This window comes from Athene noctua, chromosome 3, assembly GCF_965140245.1.
Source record: "Athene noctua chromosome 3, bAthNoc1.hap1.1, whole genome shotgun sequence".
Classification (NCBI taxonomy): domain Eukaryota; kingdom Metazoa; phylum Chordata; class Aves; order Strigiformes; family Strigidae; genus Athene; species Athene noctua.
In genome coordinates, this window is record NC_134039.1 from 69,544,309 (window position 1) to 69,562,210 (window position 17,902).

The following is a 17,902-nucleotide window of genomic DNA, read 5'->3' on the forward strand; positions in this document are numbered from 1 at the left end:
TTAGAAAAAAAAAAATCAAAATCTATGAAACAAAAATGAAGGGGGAGAAGCTGGTAAGTTTTCTGGTTAGAATTTACTACATTTTAAAAAATCAGGAAAAAGGCTGTAACAAAGGTAAATAAAACATATTTCAACTGTTTCATATATATATTCTATGTATACATATATATATATATATATAAAATATACCTGCACATACTTAAACTGGTAAGAGGTTAGTTAACTGAGTTCAATTACATTGTAAAACCAGAATCTATATAATAACTTTTGATTAAAAGACTAACTGTAAATTTACCTCTGCACATTCGTCCTTATGTTACCCAGTTGTGTTTCCATGGTTACTCAATTTTAGAAATCACTGAGTCTTACTGGAACATAAATAATGAACACACGTCTTTATCAATATATTTTATGCAAAGATCAACTGGACTAGATTTATAAGTAATTTTTTCTTCTTTATTTTTAAAATTCTTAAATACTACATTAGACATACATATAAACAAAGCAAAAAAAGTGGAGTAAATTAGAAATAAATATTATAATTAAAATTTAGTCTGAACTTTAATTCTAATTCCAAATTTGAGTAATAATTTTCTCAATTTCTTTTTAATGCACGTGAATATTTATTAAAGATGTTTTTGCTGGTTTCTAGTACTGACATTAGAAAGAGAAAAGAGAGGGAGAGAAGTTTTTTTTATGTTTGATACAAGCATGGCTTTGCAGTTTACAGAAAGTAATCCAACCAACTATTCTTGATTGAAACTTCATTTTAGAGGCAAGTTATTATTTCCATTCTGTTGCTAAACAGGTCACGATAAAAGTAGATTTGCTCAACTTCTTAGCTGAAATCTCTATGTTGTAGGTTGCACACAAATATCAAGCTACCTGTAAATTTGGGTTGTCATGATACAGAAAGTTCTTCTGAGCCACCATTTTCAAATCATTACTCATTAAAAAAATTCCTTCCATGATGAAGGGCAGTAGTGATAAAGAAAGAGGGAGAGATGACAGAATTACTCCTTTAAATAGCTAAAAGAATGAGGCTGTTTCCTCTTCTCCTTTCCCAATGGTATCACCTATAAGAGTGCATTCATTTAGATATTATTTTGCAGGCACAAAAAAAAAATACCTTTTAAGTGTAGTCTTTCGATGTAAGCCATCTACATTTTCCTTTTAAAGAGACAGGCTTATTTGCAACTCCAGTGATTGCAGTTCACATATAATTCCCTCACCATGGTTACCAAAATAGATAAATAATAAGAAAATTATTAATAACCAACTAGAGAAAAATAAATGAAGAAAAATATGGGGTTTTTAAGTATTATGACAGCAACTCAAATAGTGGAAAAAACAGACCGAATGGCATACCACTATTAAAAAATTATATATATATATTTTACTGAGTCTTCTAATCTACACACTCTCTCAAAGGTAATCTATTACCAGATCTTTCATATCTAACATGGTAACATTTAAGTACTAAAATAACATAACTTGTCAGTAGTTCAGCTATAGTTATAAAAAAGTGGTGGTGAAATCACAGAATCCTGGAATCACTGAAAAGTTTAGGTTGGAAGAGACCTTTGAAGATCACCTAGTCCAACCCCCTGCATGGGCAGGGACACCTTCCACTAGCCCAGGTTGCTCAAAGCCCCGTCCAACCTGGCCTTGAACACTGCCAGGGAGGGGGCAGCCACAGCTTCTCTGGGCAACCTGTGCCAGGGCCTCACCACCCTCACAGGAAAGAATTTCTTCCTTATGTGTAACCAAAACCTACCTTCTTTCAGTTTAAAACTATTGCCCCTTGTCCTGTCATTACAGATCCTGGTAAAATGTCTCCCTCCACCTTTCTTATTAGCCCCTTTTAAGTATTGGAAGGCTGCAATAAGGTCTTCCTAGAGCCGCCTTTTTTCCATGCTAAACAATCCCAACTACCAATCTTTCTTCACAGGGAAGGTGTTCCAGCCCTCTGACCATTTTTGTGGCCCTCTTCTGGACTCACTTTAACAGGTCCATTCTTTTCATATTGGGGACCTCAGAGCTGGACACAGTACTCCATATGGGGTTTCACTGAAGTAAGGGGGGAGAATCCCCTCCCTCGACCTGCTGGCCACACTTCTCTTGATACAGTCAAGGATATGGTTGGTTCTGGGCTGTGAGCTCACATTGGTGACTCATGTCCAATTTTGCATTCAACAGTGTCCCCATGTCCTTCTCCATGGGGATGCTTTCAATCCAGTCATCCCCCAGTCTGTCTGGATATTAGGGATTGCCCCAACCCCATGTGCAGGACCTTCCACTTGGACTTGTTGAACTTCATGAGGTTTGCACAGGTGCACCTCTCAAGCCTGTCCAGGTCCCTCTGGATGACAACTCTTCTCTCAAGCAAAGCAACTGCATCATTCAGGTTGGTGTCATCTCCAAACCTGATGCAGTGCACTCCACCACATTGTCTATGTCATTGATATATTAAATAGCACTGGTCCCAGCACAGACTCTCAAGAGACACCACCTGCTACTCATTTCCACTTGAACACTGAGCTATTGACTACAACTCTTTGAACATGGCCATTCACTCTGTTGCTCATCCATCTAAGAGTCCAACTGCCAAAGCCAAATCTCTCCAATTTAGCAGCACGAATATTGGGGGGGACCATATCGAAGTTCTCAGAGAAGTCCAGGTAGACGACATCCATAGCTCTTCCCTTATCCAGATACAGTCACCACACTGCAGAAACCACTAGGTTAGTCAGGCAGGATCTGCCTTTGGTGAAGACAGGTTTCAATATGTCTTCCAGGAGGATATACTCCACGATCTTATCGCGCATGGAGAGGCTGACTGGTCAGTAGTTCCTAGGGTCCTTCTTTTTACTCTTTTTAAAAATGGGTGTGATGTTTCCCTTTTTCCAGTCACCAAGGACTTTGCCTGACTGACACAGCTTTTGAAATGTGATTAAGAGTGGCTTGGCAACTATACCAGGCAGTTGCCTCAGGACCCTGGGATGCATCCTGTTGGGTCCCATGGAGTTATGTATGTTCAAGGTGGTCTCAAACCTGATCTTCTTCTACTTCATTTCCCCAGTCTCTGCCCTGAGGTTCAGAGGCTTGAGAGATGTGGGAAAAGGGATTATCATTGAAAACCGATGTAAAAAAAATATTCTAATACAAAAGCTCCTAAATTCCATTGACTGTCTACAAAAGAACAGTACATATTACTCACTCTTTTAAGAAAATAGGAATTGGTATCTTTTCAGCTACATAAGACTTAGATACAAAATTATGAATAAAAATACCAAGAATGTACATAAAATCTCAGCCCCAGACATCCCAAATAGCCCCAAAAATAAACGTCCAGTCTGCTAAATCTATTCCAGATAAACTTTTATCACCCCCCCTATCACCAGATTCAGTTTGCAGTGCTTACTCACTCTCACTCTAGTCCCCCAAAATTTTAATATATTTGCATAAAAATGTAACATACTCATACAGACTCAAAATACCACTGAATGAAATGTGTTAGGATTTTATCAATCTGAATCTGCCTCAAGGGTCAAACTTAGGTCCTTCTATGTAAGAAAAAAATAAATTCTTACATAAATCAGAAATAGCTGACTGGATCAAAAGTCAAATGGTACTTCAAGGACTGAGGGGTTTTTTTCTTTGGTTGGTTTGGGGTCTTTTTTTTTCCCTCTCTCATGTCAATGCTTGGTTTGCATTTCAATAAAAAAGCAATGTGAAATTTTATTTCATTAGTTCTCTTCAGAGATGTCAGGGCTCAAAATTGTTTATGAATCAGGATGCTCAGTCTTCAGCAGAGTGTTACTTCAGTGTGACAAGCAACAGAGACTCAGCAGCTTCCAAGGCAGCACTACACTTTAGAAGGATGTATCTCCAAGGCCTTTCAGGATAACTTCTTTCAGCACTATCAACTGACAAATAGTAGAATGAAATTAAGACTCTACTGTACTCTATGTAGGTTCATAAGTAGCATGAGGCTCCCACCACTGCGATGGTTGAACCACAGAGCCACTGTTGTCTCCAGCGGCAGAGGAACTAACACCCACCACATGCAATGCACTCTCCCACCTCTCATCACCTATTAACATGCATCAGGAACAAAGGAAAGAAGAGAAGGAAAGATGACGAATCACAACAGCTATTGGACAAAACTAGTTCTGATCCACTGAACATGGTGTCAGTGCCCAGGCGCTGGCAGCAGGGGCTGCAGAATGGCCTCTGTGAAGAGAGGCCCGGGCTGCCCTGTGCTGGACACGGCCGTTTCCAGACGGTTCCAGCCAGCTCCAGTCAACCCACCAGAGTGCACAGCTGAGCCCCTCAGCCAAGACAGCAGAGCCTCTGGGAAAATGTATTTAAGAAAGGGCAAAACCACCAGAGACCAGTGAAGAGGGAGGAGAAAAAAGTGCGAGAAACAGCCCTGCAGACACCAAGGCCAGAGAAGAAGGGGAGGGAGGAGGTGCTGCAGGCACCGGAGCAGAGATTCCCCTGCAGCCCCTGGAAAGGACCACGGTGAAGCAGGTTGCTGCTAAGAAGCCCAGGGAGAAGACCATGGTGGAACAGCTATCCACACTGCAGCCTGTGGAGGACCCACATGCCAGAGCAGATGGATATTCCCTGAAGAAAATGTGTCCCATGGAGACGCCATGTCGGAACAGGTTTATTCTGAAGGATTGCAGACTATGGGGAGGACCCACACTGGAGCAGGGGAAAAGCTGGAAGAAATAATCTTTCAGGAAGCTTTAGGATGGAAGATTTCAGCTTCTGATTAAAATATATATATATATATATTTTCTTTAAAAAACACCATGCTGCATGTGACTTCAAAACTTTCAGGAAAAATATATTAAGACAGTGAAAAAACAGCACATAAAGAAAAACACATGGGATATCTAAGTAACTTATTGAAGCAGCTGCCCTGTATTAGCTTTTAACAAGAAGGGAAAGCAGTAAGGAATTACAGGTTTTTGTAAAATGAACATGGTGGAAAGAGCTCATAGCACAGGAAAGGAAGAAAGTAAGAGCCATCAACAAGTTTAGCATACTGGGAAGGGAAAAATAATTTTGCTTCCACACTTATGACTGACCAGACAAGGGAAAGTACATTAAAACTAGTTAATAGAAGATGAAATAAGGTGAGCTACAATTCCAACAGGGTACAAAAAGGAATAAATTACAAGAAACCAGTAGCTTACCACAAACTTCAAGTGGTCCCTCTAGGAAAATCACATCAAGTATTTCATGTTAACAAAAAAAAAAAAAAAAAAATCAGTTCAATGTAAACCTCAGGATTTTTTTCAAAGCGGTTTTGGTATTTTAGAAGGTCTGAGGGCCAAGATGTGCTGATGACAGATTCATTTTTCCATTGACTCATTCTTTGGTTTACTTTGTTTTAAATAATTTATATTTTTAATTACTTAAAGGGAGCTAATGACACATTTTATTCATCAGAAGCAGGGTTTTCTGAGGGGAGATATTTTTACAGCATAGTTATTGAAATATTGGATGACTATTAAACCAAACAACTAAGTCTATAAATTCAGAAGTAGAATACTTTGCTTTCTGCACAGACTCATATTTAAATGTCAGTGACACCATGACTTTCCAGGTCCCATTATAATTCTATCCTTCTTCAAAATGCTTTTCAAGCATCACTCTTCTGCATTTGGACCTCTGTTCTGGTCTTCTTCCCATATGTCTAAGATACCTGCAAGTACAAGTTTGGACATTATGCTTCTTCCATTATGTTCAGAGAATGAGTCTACCAGTGACAATTCCTGAGTATAGAACAGTGGGCAACCAAAATGTCCATCCTTTTGGGAAAGTGGTTTTGTTTTGTTTGTTTTTCTAAAGTAAAAATGAGGGGAAAAAAAAAATAGCATATAATAATTAGATGGGAAAAGATTGGAAAAGTTCCAAAACCACACATTTAAAAAAAATCTCAGTATAGTTTCAGCAATGTGAGTAGAAAATTACATTGGCTAACTGTGAGAAAGCATTGGCTTTAACATTTTTGATTTCAGAATAGAAGTGTTTTAAAGGTTATTTGAGCCCAAGTACTAATACAGTCTCATCTACAAGAGATGAAACAGTATCTCAGCAAGGACATTCGGTACAATTGCAGTCCTTGGTGCTTATCCTCCTTGGTCTGTAACTCAGCTGGAGGCTAGTAGAAATAAACGATGCTTTAAAGAGAAATACTAAATTGAAAATCACTCATTTTTAAAAGATAAGTTTCTCTACATGTTATTACTCTTCTGAATTATTGAAACCACCATAACACTCACTTTTGTCACATTATTGATTACTATAGTGTTTTGCATTATACATTCATCTTGAATAGTAAGACCTATCTAGCCATTTTCTTTTTATTTTATATCAGTTTTTATTTTGTCCATCAGATGCCACCCAATTTTTGCAGATGAAATTTTAAGGTAAACTAAAAGATATTCCTCAATTATAAGTGACATTTTCTAATCCTTTGGTACACAGAAACTCCTTCCTGATGTCTGACTCAAGCTGACCGTGTCCCTTCACAGCTTCACTGACCATCATGATTCCAGACAGCTCTTTGTCTGCTCTGTAAGAAAACAGACCGAGGTGTGACTGCAGACTAGAAATTTCTATATTCTCACTGGTATTTGCTATACTTAGTAACAAGATACATGACAGGTTACTCATCATGTGTCAACTAGTGGAACTTAGTTAATAAAAACAATGTGTAAGAGAGCCAAGAATATCCATGTTTTCAGTAATAATTAACGTTATTAATATTTCACCCTGAGATCATTTTAGCCAAAGGTGACATCTTTTCTTGCAGAGAAATCCCAGCATTTCAAGTGGTACATACATAATCTCTCTAAAAGGAAAGCATATTTGTAATGGTCTATTTTAAACATCAGAGATTGTTCTTTGTTTATCATAACATGCATGTTTGCAACACAAAGTATTACCAGAAGAAGGTAACTCCTAACTCAAGGAAACAAAGTTACTGTCACAAAATGGTTTTGAAAGATATGAATTTGTTTTGTTTACCCAAAATGAGCAGCATTAGTATTTACAAATAAATATAAAATCTTATAATATTCACTTGTTTCAACATCTGCCTGGGCTCCAATAACAATGCTCAACTATGTTAAATAGGTCTCTAATAGTAGCAGGTTTTCTCATTAACAGTCAATTTCTTCTCACTGACTTTGAGACACAGCAAAGTCCTAAGTAAAATGTCCTAATTATTAGAATTATGCAAAGATAACTTTCATTTATGAAAATTAAATAATTTAGCAACTTGTGTATAGTTAATGAAGCCTAATAAATATTAAACTAATGACATTGTAAGTTCACAGAAGATAATATGCCAAAGCAATTCCAAGTCATCATTTGCTACAATGACAAGTCTAAATTTTCACAAGCATAGTCAACTCCCCAACCAGATATAAGGGATTTATTCCTACTTTTATTGCTATTGCTAGTGGGGGTTATTTTTTCACAAAGTTTTAATTTTATTACACAGCAATGTTTTAGACACCCTATGAGTAGTTAGCAGTATGAAAGGAAAACTGAAAGACTAATAAAATTTATGATAAAAATTTATGATAAAATCACACCAAAAGATCTGTGTACAGAATATCAGGGAAAAAATTACTATTTTGCAGAAAACATGTATTAGACAACCCTTAATTTTCCTTTCAGTCTTATGGAGAAGATAAGCCATTTTCAATTGAAATTAATAATGTGTTTTATCATTGCTGGGCATTATTTTATATACAGCAGGAACCATCAACTCTCTACCTAAAAATTACGTACTGCAGTGCGAACCCAAACACTAAAAGCTTTCCTTTCCCTTATTTCCCTTCCTCAAAGACAGGGAGAACAAAGCCTTGACTGTCAGCCAGGAGACACAGCGATGTTCTGCCACTTAGGGAAGCAAATCCCTTGTCTTTGTTATCTGCCAAAGGACAGAAATGCTGCACCAGGTAGGAAACCAAATCCCCACCCTGACTCCAAGACACTGTGTTCCTGCCAGTGCAGAAACTGGATCTTCGTTCTATGTGAGCAGGCAGAGGCCATGTCCTCCAAAAACCTACACTCCTCCTACTCTCAGGAGGACACTATGCAGCATCACAGCAGCCCTCACTGCCTCCGAGAGGACCAGCTGCAGCCCAGTCCCAGCAGCTGAGGACACGCAGCTGCCAGCCTGCAAGCGACAGACCTGCAGCGGCCCAAGAGCAGGAGCCAGAGCCCTCGTGACTCAGAGGAAAGAGCCTCCAGCAGTGCTCAGAGGCAATCAAATCAGGCAGTTCCTCATCAGTGTTCGTGGGGCCAAAGTCATGAAAGCCTCACAATTTTAATAAAGTTGGCGCATGCTTAAAGTCCTGATCTGGGAAATGTCACTTCTCTTCTGACTCAGGTTATGAAACCAATAATGTAGCTCACATTAGTATACTAATGTTCCTCCATGGCATGATCTCCATTTAGTCATACAATAATAGGAAGAATCAAATAACTTTCTCTTTTGCCATAGATCATTACACATCAAGCAAAATTGATATGTAAGAGGTATTCTTACATAGAAAGTTTTTCAGACTGTAAAACATAGAAAACAAAATGCAAAAAAACTTTTTAGTAAGAAGATAATTACTAAAGGAAGACTTAAGAATATGTCTAAGCCTTACATAGTATAAAAATATCTGCATATTTTTATATGTGATTGTAGATATATATTTTTATAAATTATATATCTTATATGATTGATTTATTGTTATATAATGAATCATAATTTGTAGGCTTACTATATATTCTCGATGAATGTGCATCTATTCCAAAACCAGCATCCCCTTTCTGGAATTCCAGCATCTTATTAAAAGTTTCTATTGCATAGATATTGAAAAAAAAACAACCAACCAAACAAACAAAAAACCCACCACAGTTAATGAAGGTTCCTTGTTTTCCCAAATAGTATTTTTTATAGTATTATACTGGAAGATATCTTGCCAGGAATTATTATGCAAAATCTTCCTTTGAATCACCCAGTGACAGAATGAGCATCACTTCTTTGGTAATCACAATCTAGAAAGGAACCTTACTACAGCATCCACATATTAAAGTAACAAAATACATGACAAATTAGTTATGATCCAGATCCTGAAAGATACATAACTACATGCACACATACACATACAGACTGTATTACGTGATCTCCATTCTAACACACAGAGTCAGTCAGGACTGCATCACTAAATAATCAAGAACTTTGCCTTAGATTGTACTCACTGTTTCTCAAACCAGCCAGAAAAACAAAAAATTCACGAAGTTCCTTGATGTTCACTGAAATTTCTGTACAAGCTCTAGAATCCCCCTGATAGATCCAATGGGACTTTGGTCCAACAAATGTATTCTACTTTTGCCTATCAGTACCAAAATTGTGCTTTAAACATATTCCAATAATTGTGATTCAAAAAGCCACTGCTGAAGTCCAAGGGATGCTTTGTAGTCAGAACTCAAAGAATCTACTGAATTCAAGGAAGTTTTTGAGCGGAATGTTTGTGTTCTTGTTTGTTTCCCTCTCTTTTCTTGCAGGGGAGGGAGGGGAATAAAATGGTTGAAACTGTTAAAATAACTAAATCCTGGACAAATGCTTTCCTCAATAGTATGGCTTCCTTCATGCATGGTAGTCTTTGGCTTTTAGGAGCAGATTGTGAAATCTGTGAATCTACACAGACTGCCAGATTTTCTGTTTCATGAAAATCTGCTGGATGAAGCAGATCCATGATGGGATGCAGCCAGTAAGTGTTTTCTGTCCCAGGCTCAGAGAATACAAGGCCTACACAAGGAAATGCTTTTACTTGTCACATTCAGGAACGACATCCAGTCATAACACAACTAGGGAGACAGCCAGAGTATGCTGTGCTCCAGCGATTTTGCTAGTATCTCCTTTACAGGAGTAGTAGTGGAAAAGAAGGACTAGAATTGACCCTGCTATATCTCTACTGCCACTAGAGAAGTTAAAATAGATGACTATCCCGCATTTACTTCCCCTGCATGGGAGATGCTCAAATGGGGACTTTCTCGTTGCTAATCTTGGGATGAACTCATTGAAACAGCTTCCCAAAAAGTTTTATATGATACGCTCCACTTTCCTTTATCAGTGCAAATACGAGCACTTCAGAATGGAAAATGAGAGCTGTCTTACGCAGATTTGCAGTGGCAACCTCCTGAGCTAAAAAATATGAATGCCATATTCCTGGCATCAGACATATAGAGTCAGGCCGACTCTGCCAGAACGGAAGAAAAGAAGTCAAGTAGCTAAAAAAATGTCCAGTTTCAAAATCATATGAGCCTGAAAATGACTTGTTTAGTTCCTGCAGTCACTGGACTATGTCCAGAAGAAAACAGCTGTTTACAGTAATGCAACGACTCCTGAAAGCCTTTCTACGACTGTCTTCTTTCCTCTTGATCAAAACTCTTGTTATGCTCTGCCCCCTTCCATGAGGATACTTATTCTTTTACTAATGCTGCCAACAGTTACAAGATGTTCCATTCTTGGCTCTACCACAAATATATTCACTTATTAATCAAAGGGAACAGTCTCCTTAGCAGTCTGCTTTTCAGATGTACTGATTCTTGAACCAAAAAGATAAGGAGGGGAAAAAACTTCCTAGGAAGCTGTCAGAAGCCAGAAAGTAAGGGGACACAAAAAAGTTCAATAGGTTGCACAAATATACTGAAAGTTTCCTGTTTGATGTGTGTAGATATGGTTTCCTCAGACTGAATTCCCTTTGATCTCTAAAAAAAATGAGTCAGAGAATATTACTCCTTCTGATGCAGAAATGTCAGGAGGAGTAGGAGGGGGAGAGGGAGTAAAACTGACTCATCTTGAGAATCAGATTCAACAAACTCTAGATATATTATCCATCAAGAAGACTCTAATCAAAAGTATGAACAAAAGATTGTGCCACATGGATGATGAACAAGGAACCTGAACTAGGCTGGATGCAAGGTCACTAAAAGTACCAGTCTTCTGTAACTAAGAGAGATCATATTGATGTGATTAGAGATAAGTTAATATAGCTTTCCGTCTCCTATAGCTAGATGAGATGGTAAGATTACAGTACAGTATCAATACAAGAAAAGCCAAAAGGGAAGCTACTGAAAAAAATTATTTATATTCCGAAAGCAAAGAGGGAAAGAATTGGTGAGAGGAATGAAGAAAGTTCACTAGTCAGAAAAAAACAAAACAAAACAAAAAACAAACAAACAAACAAACAACAATAACCCTCCATTCTGCCTACCCGCTGCTTAGACTGAGACAAAACATCAGTCAACAGCAATACCCAAGAAAATTTTAATGTTTGTTGGCCATACCACACCACAACAGGTCTCCGTTCCCTGTAACAGAGCTACAGAGAGAATCAGAAGGATTATAATCACAGATAAAGTAATCAAAAAACTGAAGATCTTGGAGATCCCTTGTTCAAGATCAGGGCACAGTCTACTTTCAAATTATATGATGCTCAAGTAGCTTCATATACAGTCTACTTGAAATTATATGATGCCTAGTAGCTTCATATTCAGTAACAGCAGACTAGCATAACAGAAACAAAAAAGAGCTCTGAAAACCTACTGGGTCCTCTGACCAAGAACATCTTCCAAGAACACTTTGTTTTTCTGGACCCAGGAAACATTTACACATAAAGTGAGTGCAAAAGCAGCTAAACCAGAAAGAGGTGTCACTCCCTATGTGTCTCTGATTCCAAATCCTTTAAACCTGTCCTCGTGAAAAAATAAAGCAAAGTTAGTAAATATATAAAAAAGAAACAGAAGATAAAAAACAAATAATAAATAACAAACAGAAGCATCTAATGACAGCAGAAAAAAAATAGTTTGTCTTTGAATGGTTAAAACACATCTGTATTGCATCGCACAAACAAGTCTTTTTCTTTTAATCTTCACACTAAGTTTGCCTCTTAGAACTAGGTATGCCTGTCACCAAATTCAAATAAAGTAGCTTAATTACTTCTGCTGGCACTAATTTATAGCCTGTAGATTCTTGTTAATTAAGAACCCTAATCACTGTTTCAATCTTCTCCACCATACCTCTATCGCCTGGTGTGATTCATACCTGCTGATTCCCCTCAGTCACTAAAGCCATGTATCAGAAAGACATTTCCTAGGATAAAAGTAAACTTTTTAACTATGTAAGAGTTAAATGGAGGAGATTTATGTGCCAAAGTTTTATCCTTGCAAGTTTTAAACAAAACATCACAATTCCTATATTCTATAGAAAGCCAATGCTCTGAAAAAGTCTGAAATTCAACTTGAAAAAAATCTTTGACTTCTAAAAGAACATGACTTAAAACAACTGGTTTTCACTGATTTGCTAGTTCTTCACTGAAACCAAAAAGTCAAGAACTTCAAAAACTACGACCACCAAGAACACCTATACAAAAATCAAGAATACCAACTCTTAACTTGCTAATGAAGTAAAAGTTTAGCAAAGAAAGAAACAAATTTAAAAACCGAAGATTTTTTTTCTTTGTTACTTTCTAAAAATTTCCAAATTGCATCGTCCTGTTCAGAGAATTTAGGTTTGGGTTTTTTTAAATATTGGCATGATAAGACTTTGATTGTTCCTACAGTATTCCCCAAAGTTTTACCTATATTGAAGCTTAAACGCACATTCATTTAAGCTTTGTATGTATGCTACTGTACTCCTGGAATAGTATGTACTGTGATTCATCATTTGAAGCTAAATTTCCATTTTTTTTACAAGCATATACACTATTAAAATATAGATCAGTAATAATAAAAATACAGTATAATCAACATACTTTCCAGGAAAAATTAAGGATGTCCTAAAAGAGACCAGCACCATCTTCTTTTGCTGAAAACCTCACAATGTTATTCTCAGAATTTTTATGCAGTGAAGCATTTTTAACTCTTCCATGCCTTTTTTTATAAGGTAATGCTTTAAATTCAATGTAATGTGCAGTCCTTATCAATAAGGAGTTTGAAACAAATGGAGGGGTGGTTTAAAACAGCTGGGTTATGTTTAATGTACCTAGTGTGAATTGCTATTTTTACGAAGAAAAAGCATAGAAACTTCACCTGAACAAAGTACGCTGGAACGGGCCAAAATTAACATAAAATCCTTCTTACTTTTTCCAGTCTTGATTTGATAAAAATATAAATTTATAAAAGCACAGCAATTAAAATGTAAAAAGAAAAGCCTTAATTGTTAATAAACACAGTAAATTTAAATTTGATAAATGGAATTAAAACTGTGGTTTTTAGCTAGAACCAAATGGTTTTCTGCTGATGATATCCTGTTGTGTTATAATTTCTTTTAAGACAATATTGTTAAGGATATATCACACGTGCTGCAAGAAGACTTCCATAACAATCATTCAAAACAAGCTGAAATAAGAGATATCCATGTTTAAATAAACATTATTACACTTGGTAGAACTTTACTTTTCTCATTTACAAAATTTACATAATTCTACACTACTACATGTGGGTGGAGTAGGAGTTCAAAACAAATGAGTCAATATTTTTCTTCAGGAAAAATACCATTAGCAGAGCATTCATGAGCAATCATATAATCACAGGCAACTGTCCCAGACCCATAATATATGACGACAAACACGCTTTAAAGAAATAGCTCAGATGGAGAGAAAGCTCTCAGTATGGAAAAGCCAAGATTTTATTTCAAAAACAATGAATTAAAGTGAAGCTTGACAACTTTGCTGCAACTAATTATAATACAGCTGTAAAGTGAGATTATTAACATTCCTATTCTGCCAGTCTTTAAATCTTTTGCCTAGTCATACTTGAAGCTGTTCAGTGCAAAAACTTTCTCTCATATCCTTTTAACTAAAATCTACCTCAGTGGATTCTGTTATATTCGGTTGAAGAACAGGAAAGGCACACTAAAACCACAAATTCCCATTGTAAAATGCTGTAAGAGTTAATACTTTAGAACTGATTAAGTGACCAAAACTACTGTGTGTTTTTCACCACCTCTTGTGTGTAGGCATTTATGCATAACACCCATAAAAAGGATAGAAAAGACGTTTAAATAGATTATTTCATTCTGTAAAAAGTTACAGAAATCCAATCCACTGTAAAATTTCTAGCTCACTTTTTGTATGACATATTTGGAGAACATCTTTCTGTCAAAATTATTTGGAACGTTTTGCAGTAAATTGCCCCAATGTCTGACAGAAAGCATGCATATCTGCAGCTAGAATGATCACTGAACCAAGTTCAATGCACATTCAGAAGTGACTATTTGTTTCAGTGAAGATACTTTACTAACACCTTTTAAACAACAGTCTTTGAGCCATGGTGTGGCAAACAGGAAACACTAAAATGGTCAAACAGTCTGGATATGAGTAGTCAAACAACAGCTTATTCCTGCAATAGAACCGGTGGTCCCTTCTCAAGTCTTGCTTCTCTTTGTCATCCTTTCCGTTAGAGACTTATCCCTCCCTTTAAACCTCTGCAGCACTGTATCCCACTAAGCACCACATTGCTGCTGTTACTAACAAGCCACACTGTCTTTGCAACTACCTTTTCATAGCCTTGGGTCTAATGCCTGTCAGACTTCCTTTGTCTGAACTTGTCTTGGCCTGCCTGGAGCTTTGCTTTAACTATTATTTTAGTGGAAACAGAAATTTTCTAAGGCTCGGGTGACTACTGCCTAATTTGTATTTGAATAATTATGTGGTATAATCATAATTTTTACAGACAGGAACAAGTAGTTATTTTCTGAAGAAGGAAATATTTGTCACCCTAGCATAATGGTGTAACACAGAGGAATACAGGCACAATGTGATAACAGACACCTCGACAGTGGGAACATAGGATGCAGTGTAGGGGGGTAACAGCATGAGACGATAATAAAGTGGATCCTTGAAGACCCCAGAACTGTAAAAAACCCACTAATGGTCAGTTAAAGGAACTGAGAACTGGGCAAAACCAGATGCTGGTTTAACAAATAGCATAAAGAACAGTACCCAATGCATTATATACTCTTTATGTAATAGATTTCACTGTAATGTGGATTTGCAGACTGAAGAGTAAAAACAAGGAGCAATGCATAATAGGGAGCATGCAGTAGTAGTTCCAAGTGGACACTAGAGTGAGGAAAAAGAAACCATCAGCATCAACACCTCCTGGCAGAAGACAAAGGAACCCCCCCCCACAGAGTCTCCCAGCAAAGCACTCATGGTGGTGGTGGCTCAACACAGCTGAAGGATTCAGAAAAGCATGGGAAGGATGAATGTAACACCACTGAAAGGGGTAGATAGTGGGAAGTGTGTGTATAATAATAACTGCGTTATTTATTATCAAGATTTTTCCTTTACTAGTATTCCTTCACTTATTTTCTTTTTTCTTTTCCTATAATAATTAAATATGGACTAAAAAGAATTCTTTGGTTGAACTGTTGAGATATAAAATACATTACATTCTTTATTTTTCATATAATGTGTGTTCTTTTTGGCAATAGCAAGACTAGGAGTACAACACCTTCCCAAACGTCTTTTCTGATTTGGTTCACATGACTGCAAGTATTCCCTTTTCTTCCTGTTCCTTCTCTTGTGCTTCTCAGTGTTCAAGTTCCTGACCTCCAAATTACTCCAGAAATAACTAAGATTTGGAAGCCAGATGCAGTACTAGTCTTAATGAACTCAAAGCAATTTTCTCACTGACCCCTTCAGTGTAGCCAGAGTTCTACCTTGTCAAACCTACTGTTGATGAACATATAATTGTTGTAATTTTTTAGACAACAGATAATCTCTCTCTCTCAAAACAACCCAGTTCCTTGTTCTCTACATCGATCTCATCACTAATTGAGAGCCTGAAAATTCGACACGGAACATGTCACTCAAAGAGTCAGAGTCCCCCAGGAACAGATATGTAATATGTGCCATGCCACGTTGCCACCCACTGTTGTGAATCATAACATGTCATGATTATGAAGAAGTACTGAAGACATGTGGGATGCCTCTCAACAGTAGGAAAAGTAGAATCTTTTCAATAGTCTCTCTGATTATTTTTATGAGAAATTAGTTTTGAGAAATTTCCATACAAAAGGATGTCGTGCATTCCTCGAAACTGCAATTGTAACTAACACCTTTCCTTAAATTCCACCTTCTGGCCTACCCTTCACATCACATCCATTTTGCTAGACGCTTGTCAAAAGAGCTAACTGAGAGGATGGTATACACTACTAAAGGAAAAAAAGGAGACTTGTTAAAAGATAAAAATTAAACATGATCACAAAGCAGGACCATCAGGTAGAGGTAAGATTAATTATTATGTAACAAATTACCTATGAACTTTGGCCTATATTTGCATATTGCTTTAAGGAAAGATGCTGAAAGTTAGTCACTTGATTTTCAGGGATGCTCTCATAACTCAAATGGGAACCACTGAAGTCAAATGATGAGTCAAAGAGTTGACTATTGACTTCAATGTCTCTTACTGGATATAAGTAAACAGATATAAACACTTACTTGTTGCTTTTGCGCACTGCAGCCCAGTGAATATTATTTTTGCTATTCCTAGTAGTGTCACAGGCTCTGCCCTGAGCTGAGAGCACATGTCTCAGGGCTGGCCTGGGATCATCTTGGCCAGAGCTGGGCTGAGCTGGCTTCAGCTCCTGCCTCGGGGCCAAGTGTCTGCTGCCTCCTCAGGCTAAGCTTCAGCTCTGCCAGTGCCTCGATGGGAAGGGTCTAGAAACACAGTTTCTTAGTTGCTGTCTAAGAAACAAGAGGCCATGGGGAGGCTGAGCCTGGGGAGGGTGTGGGGCCACACTGCCACTCAGCTGGAAGCACCCAGAAGGCAGCAGCCTGAGAAGCACACAAATACCCGGGAGCAGACTTCACTGATGAGGAGGAAGGAGTTCAACCAACACTGAAATTCCCCCAGCAAAGACAAGCATCCTGCAGGCTATCAGGATCCCTCTTACTACCCCTCTGCCTGGCAAAACTGACACCATTGACCCAGAGGGATTCTGGGAAGGTGAGCACAGCACCTGAGAAAAAGACAGAAATTAGGAACTTCTGTATAACAGTTTTAAGAGTATTTCTATTTGAAAGACTTTTCTGTATTAATTTAGACTCATGTTTTTGAACCTGCTTGTTGTATTTTGATTAGATTGCTAAGATTTTAAATAGACCAGTAGCAAATTTTTGGGTCCATGTATAGTATGTTCCCTTTTGCGCATATTTTGACTGTAACATGTCATGTATTTATTTTTGGTACCACAGGAAAAAATCTCAGATGAAACAATTAACTTCTATAATTAACTTAGGAAATACTTATCTAAAAAATAAAACACTCTGGGTTAAGCTTTATCACAAGATACAGCCTGGATGAAACCAAAAAGGAAACATTAGCTTAGAATTACATCAGTAGTAACAAACTTTTACAAGACTATGCAAGCAGTACAAAATGTACCAAAATGAGTCAGGGAAAGCTCTCAGCAGAGCATTAACTTACCATAAGCACAGAAGTACTTCCCATGCAACTTTCAGGGAGTAATGTTCTGTATTTGACAGTGAGAGAGAAGGAATGTCCAAAAATTCTCAGATTTGTTGTGAAATTACCCAGACCTTACATCCGTAAGTACTAGATATAGTCATGTCCCTAACGCCAGGATCTATTGTGCAGAATTTACTGCAACACATTGGCCAGATCTGTACAGAACTATGCATGAGTACACATAATAAAAAACTATTAATGCTTTTATTTTTTATTATTAATGTTATACATTAGGTTCTTGGAAGCATATTAAAAAAAAAAATAAATACTATGGAGGAAAGAGGGAATTACAGGTTTGAATATAAGCAATGCGCAGTATAACATTAACAGGAAA

The 17,902-nt window shown here is 37.3% G+C and overlaps 1 protein-coding gene across 6 annotated transcripts in view; it reads right to left on the reverse strand.

Moving 5' to 3' along the window:
- The window catches only part of TAFA5 (TAFA chemokine like family member 5), a 453,463-nt gene that overhangs the window by 271,687 nt on the left and 163,874 nt on the right, over window positions 1-17,902 (reverse strand). For 2 of the 6 annotated variants that reach the window (XM_074903249.1, XM_074903251.1), the window contains exon 2: window positions 5,211-5,231. The exons of the other annotated variants lie outside the window; for them this stretch is intronic. In XM_074903249.1, the coding sequence (XP_074759350.1) occupies window positions 5,211-5,231 (21 nt within the window). The remainder of the gene's footprint in view (window positions 1-5,210; window positions 5,232-17,902) is intronic. 6 annotated transcript variants of the gene reach the window in all.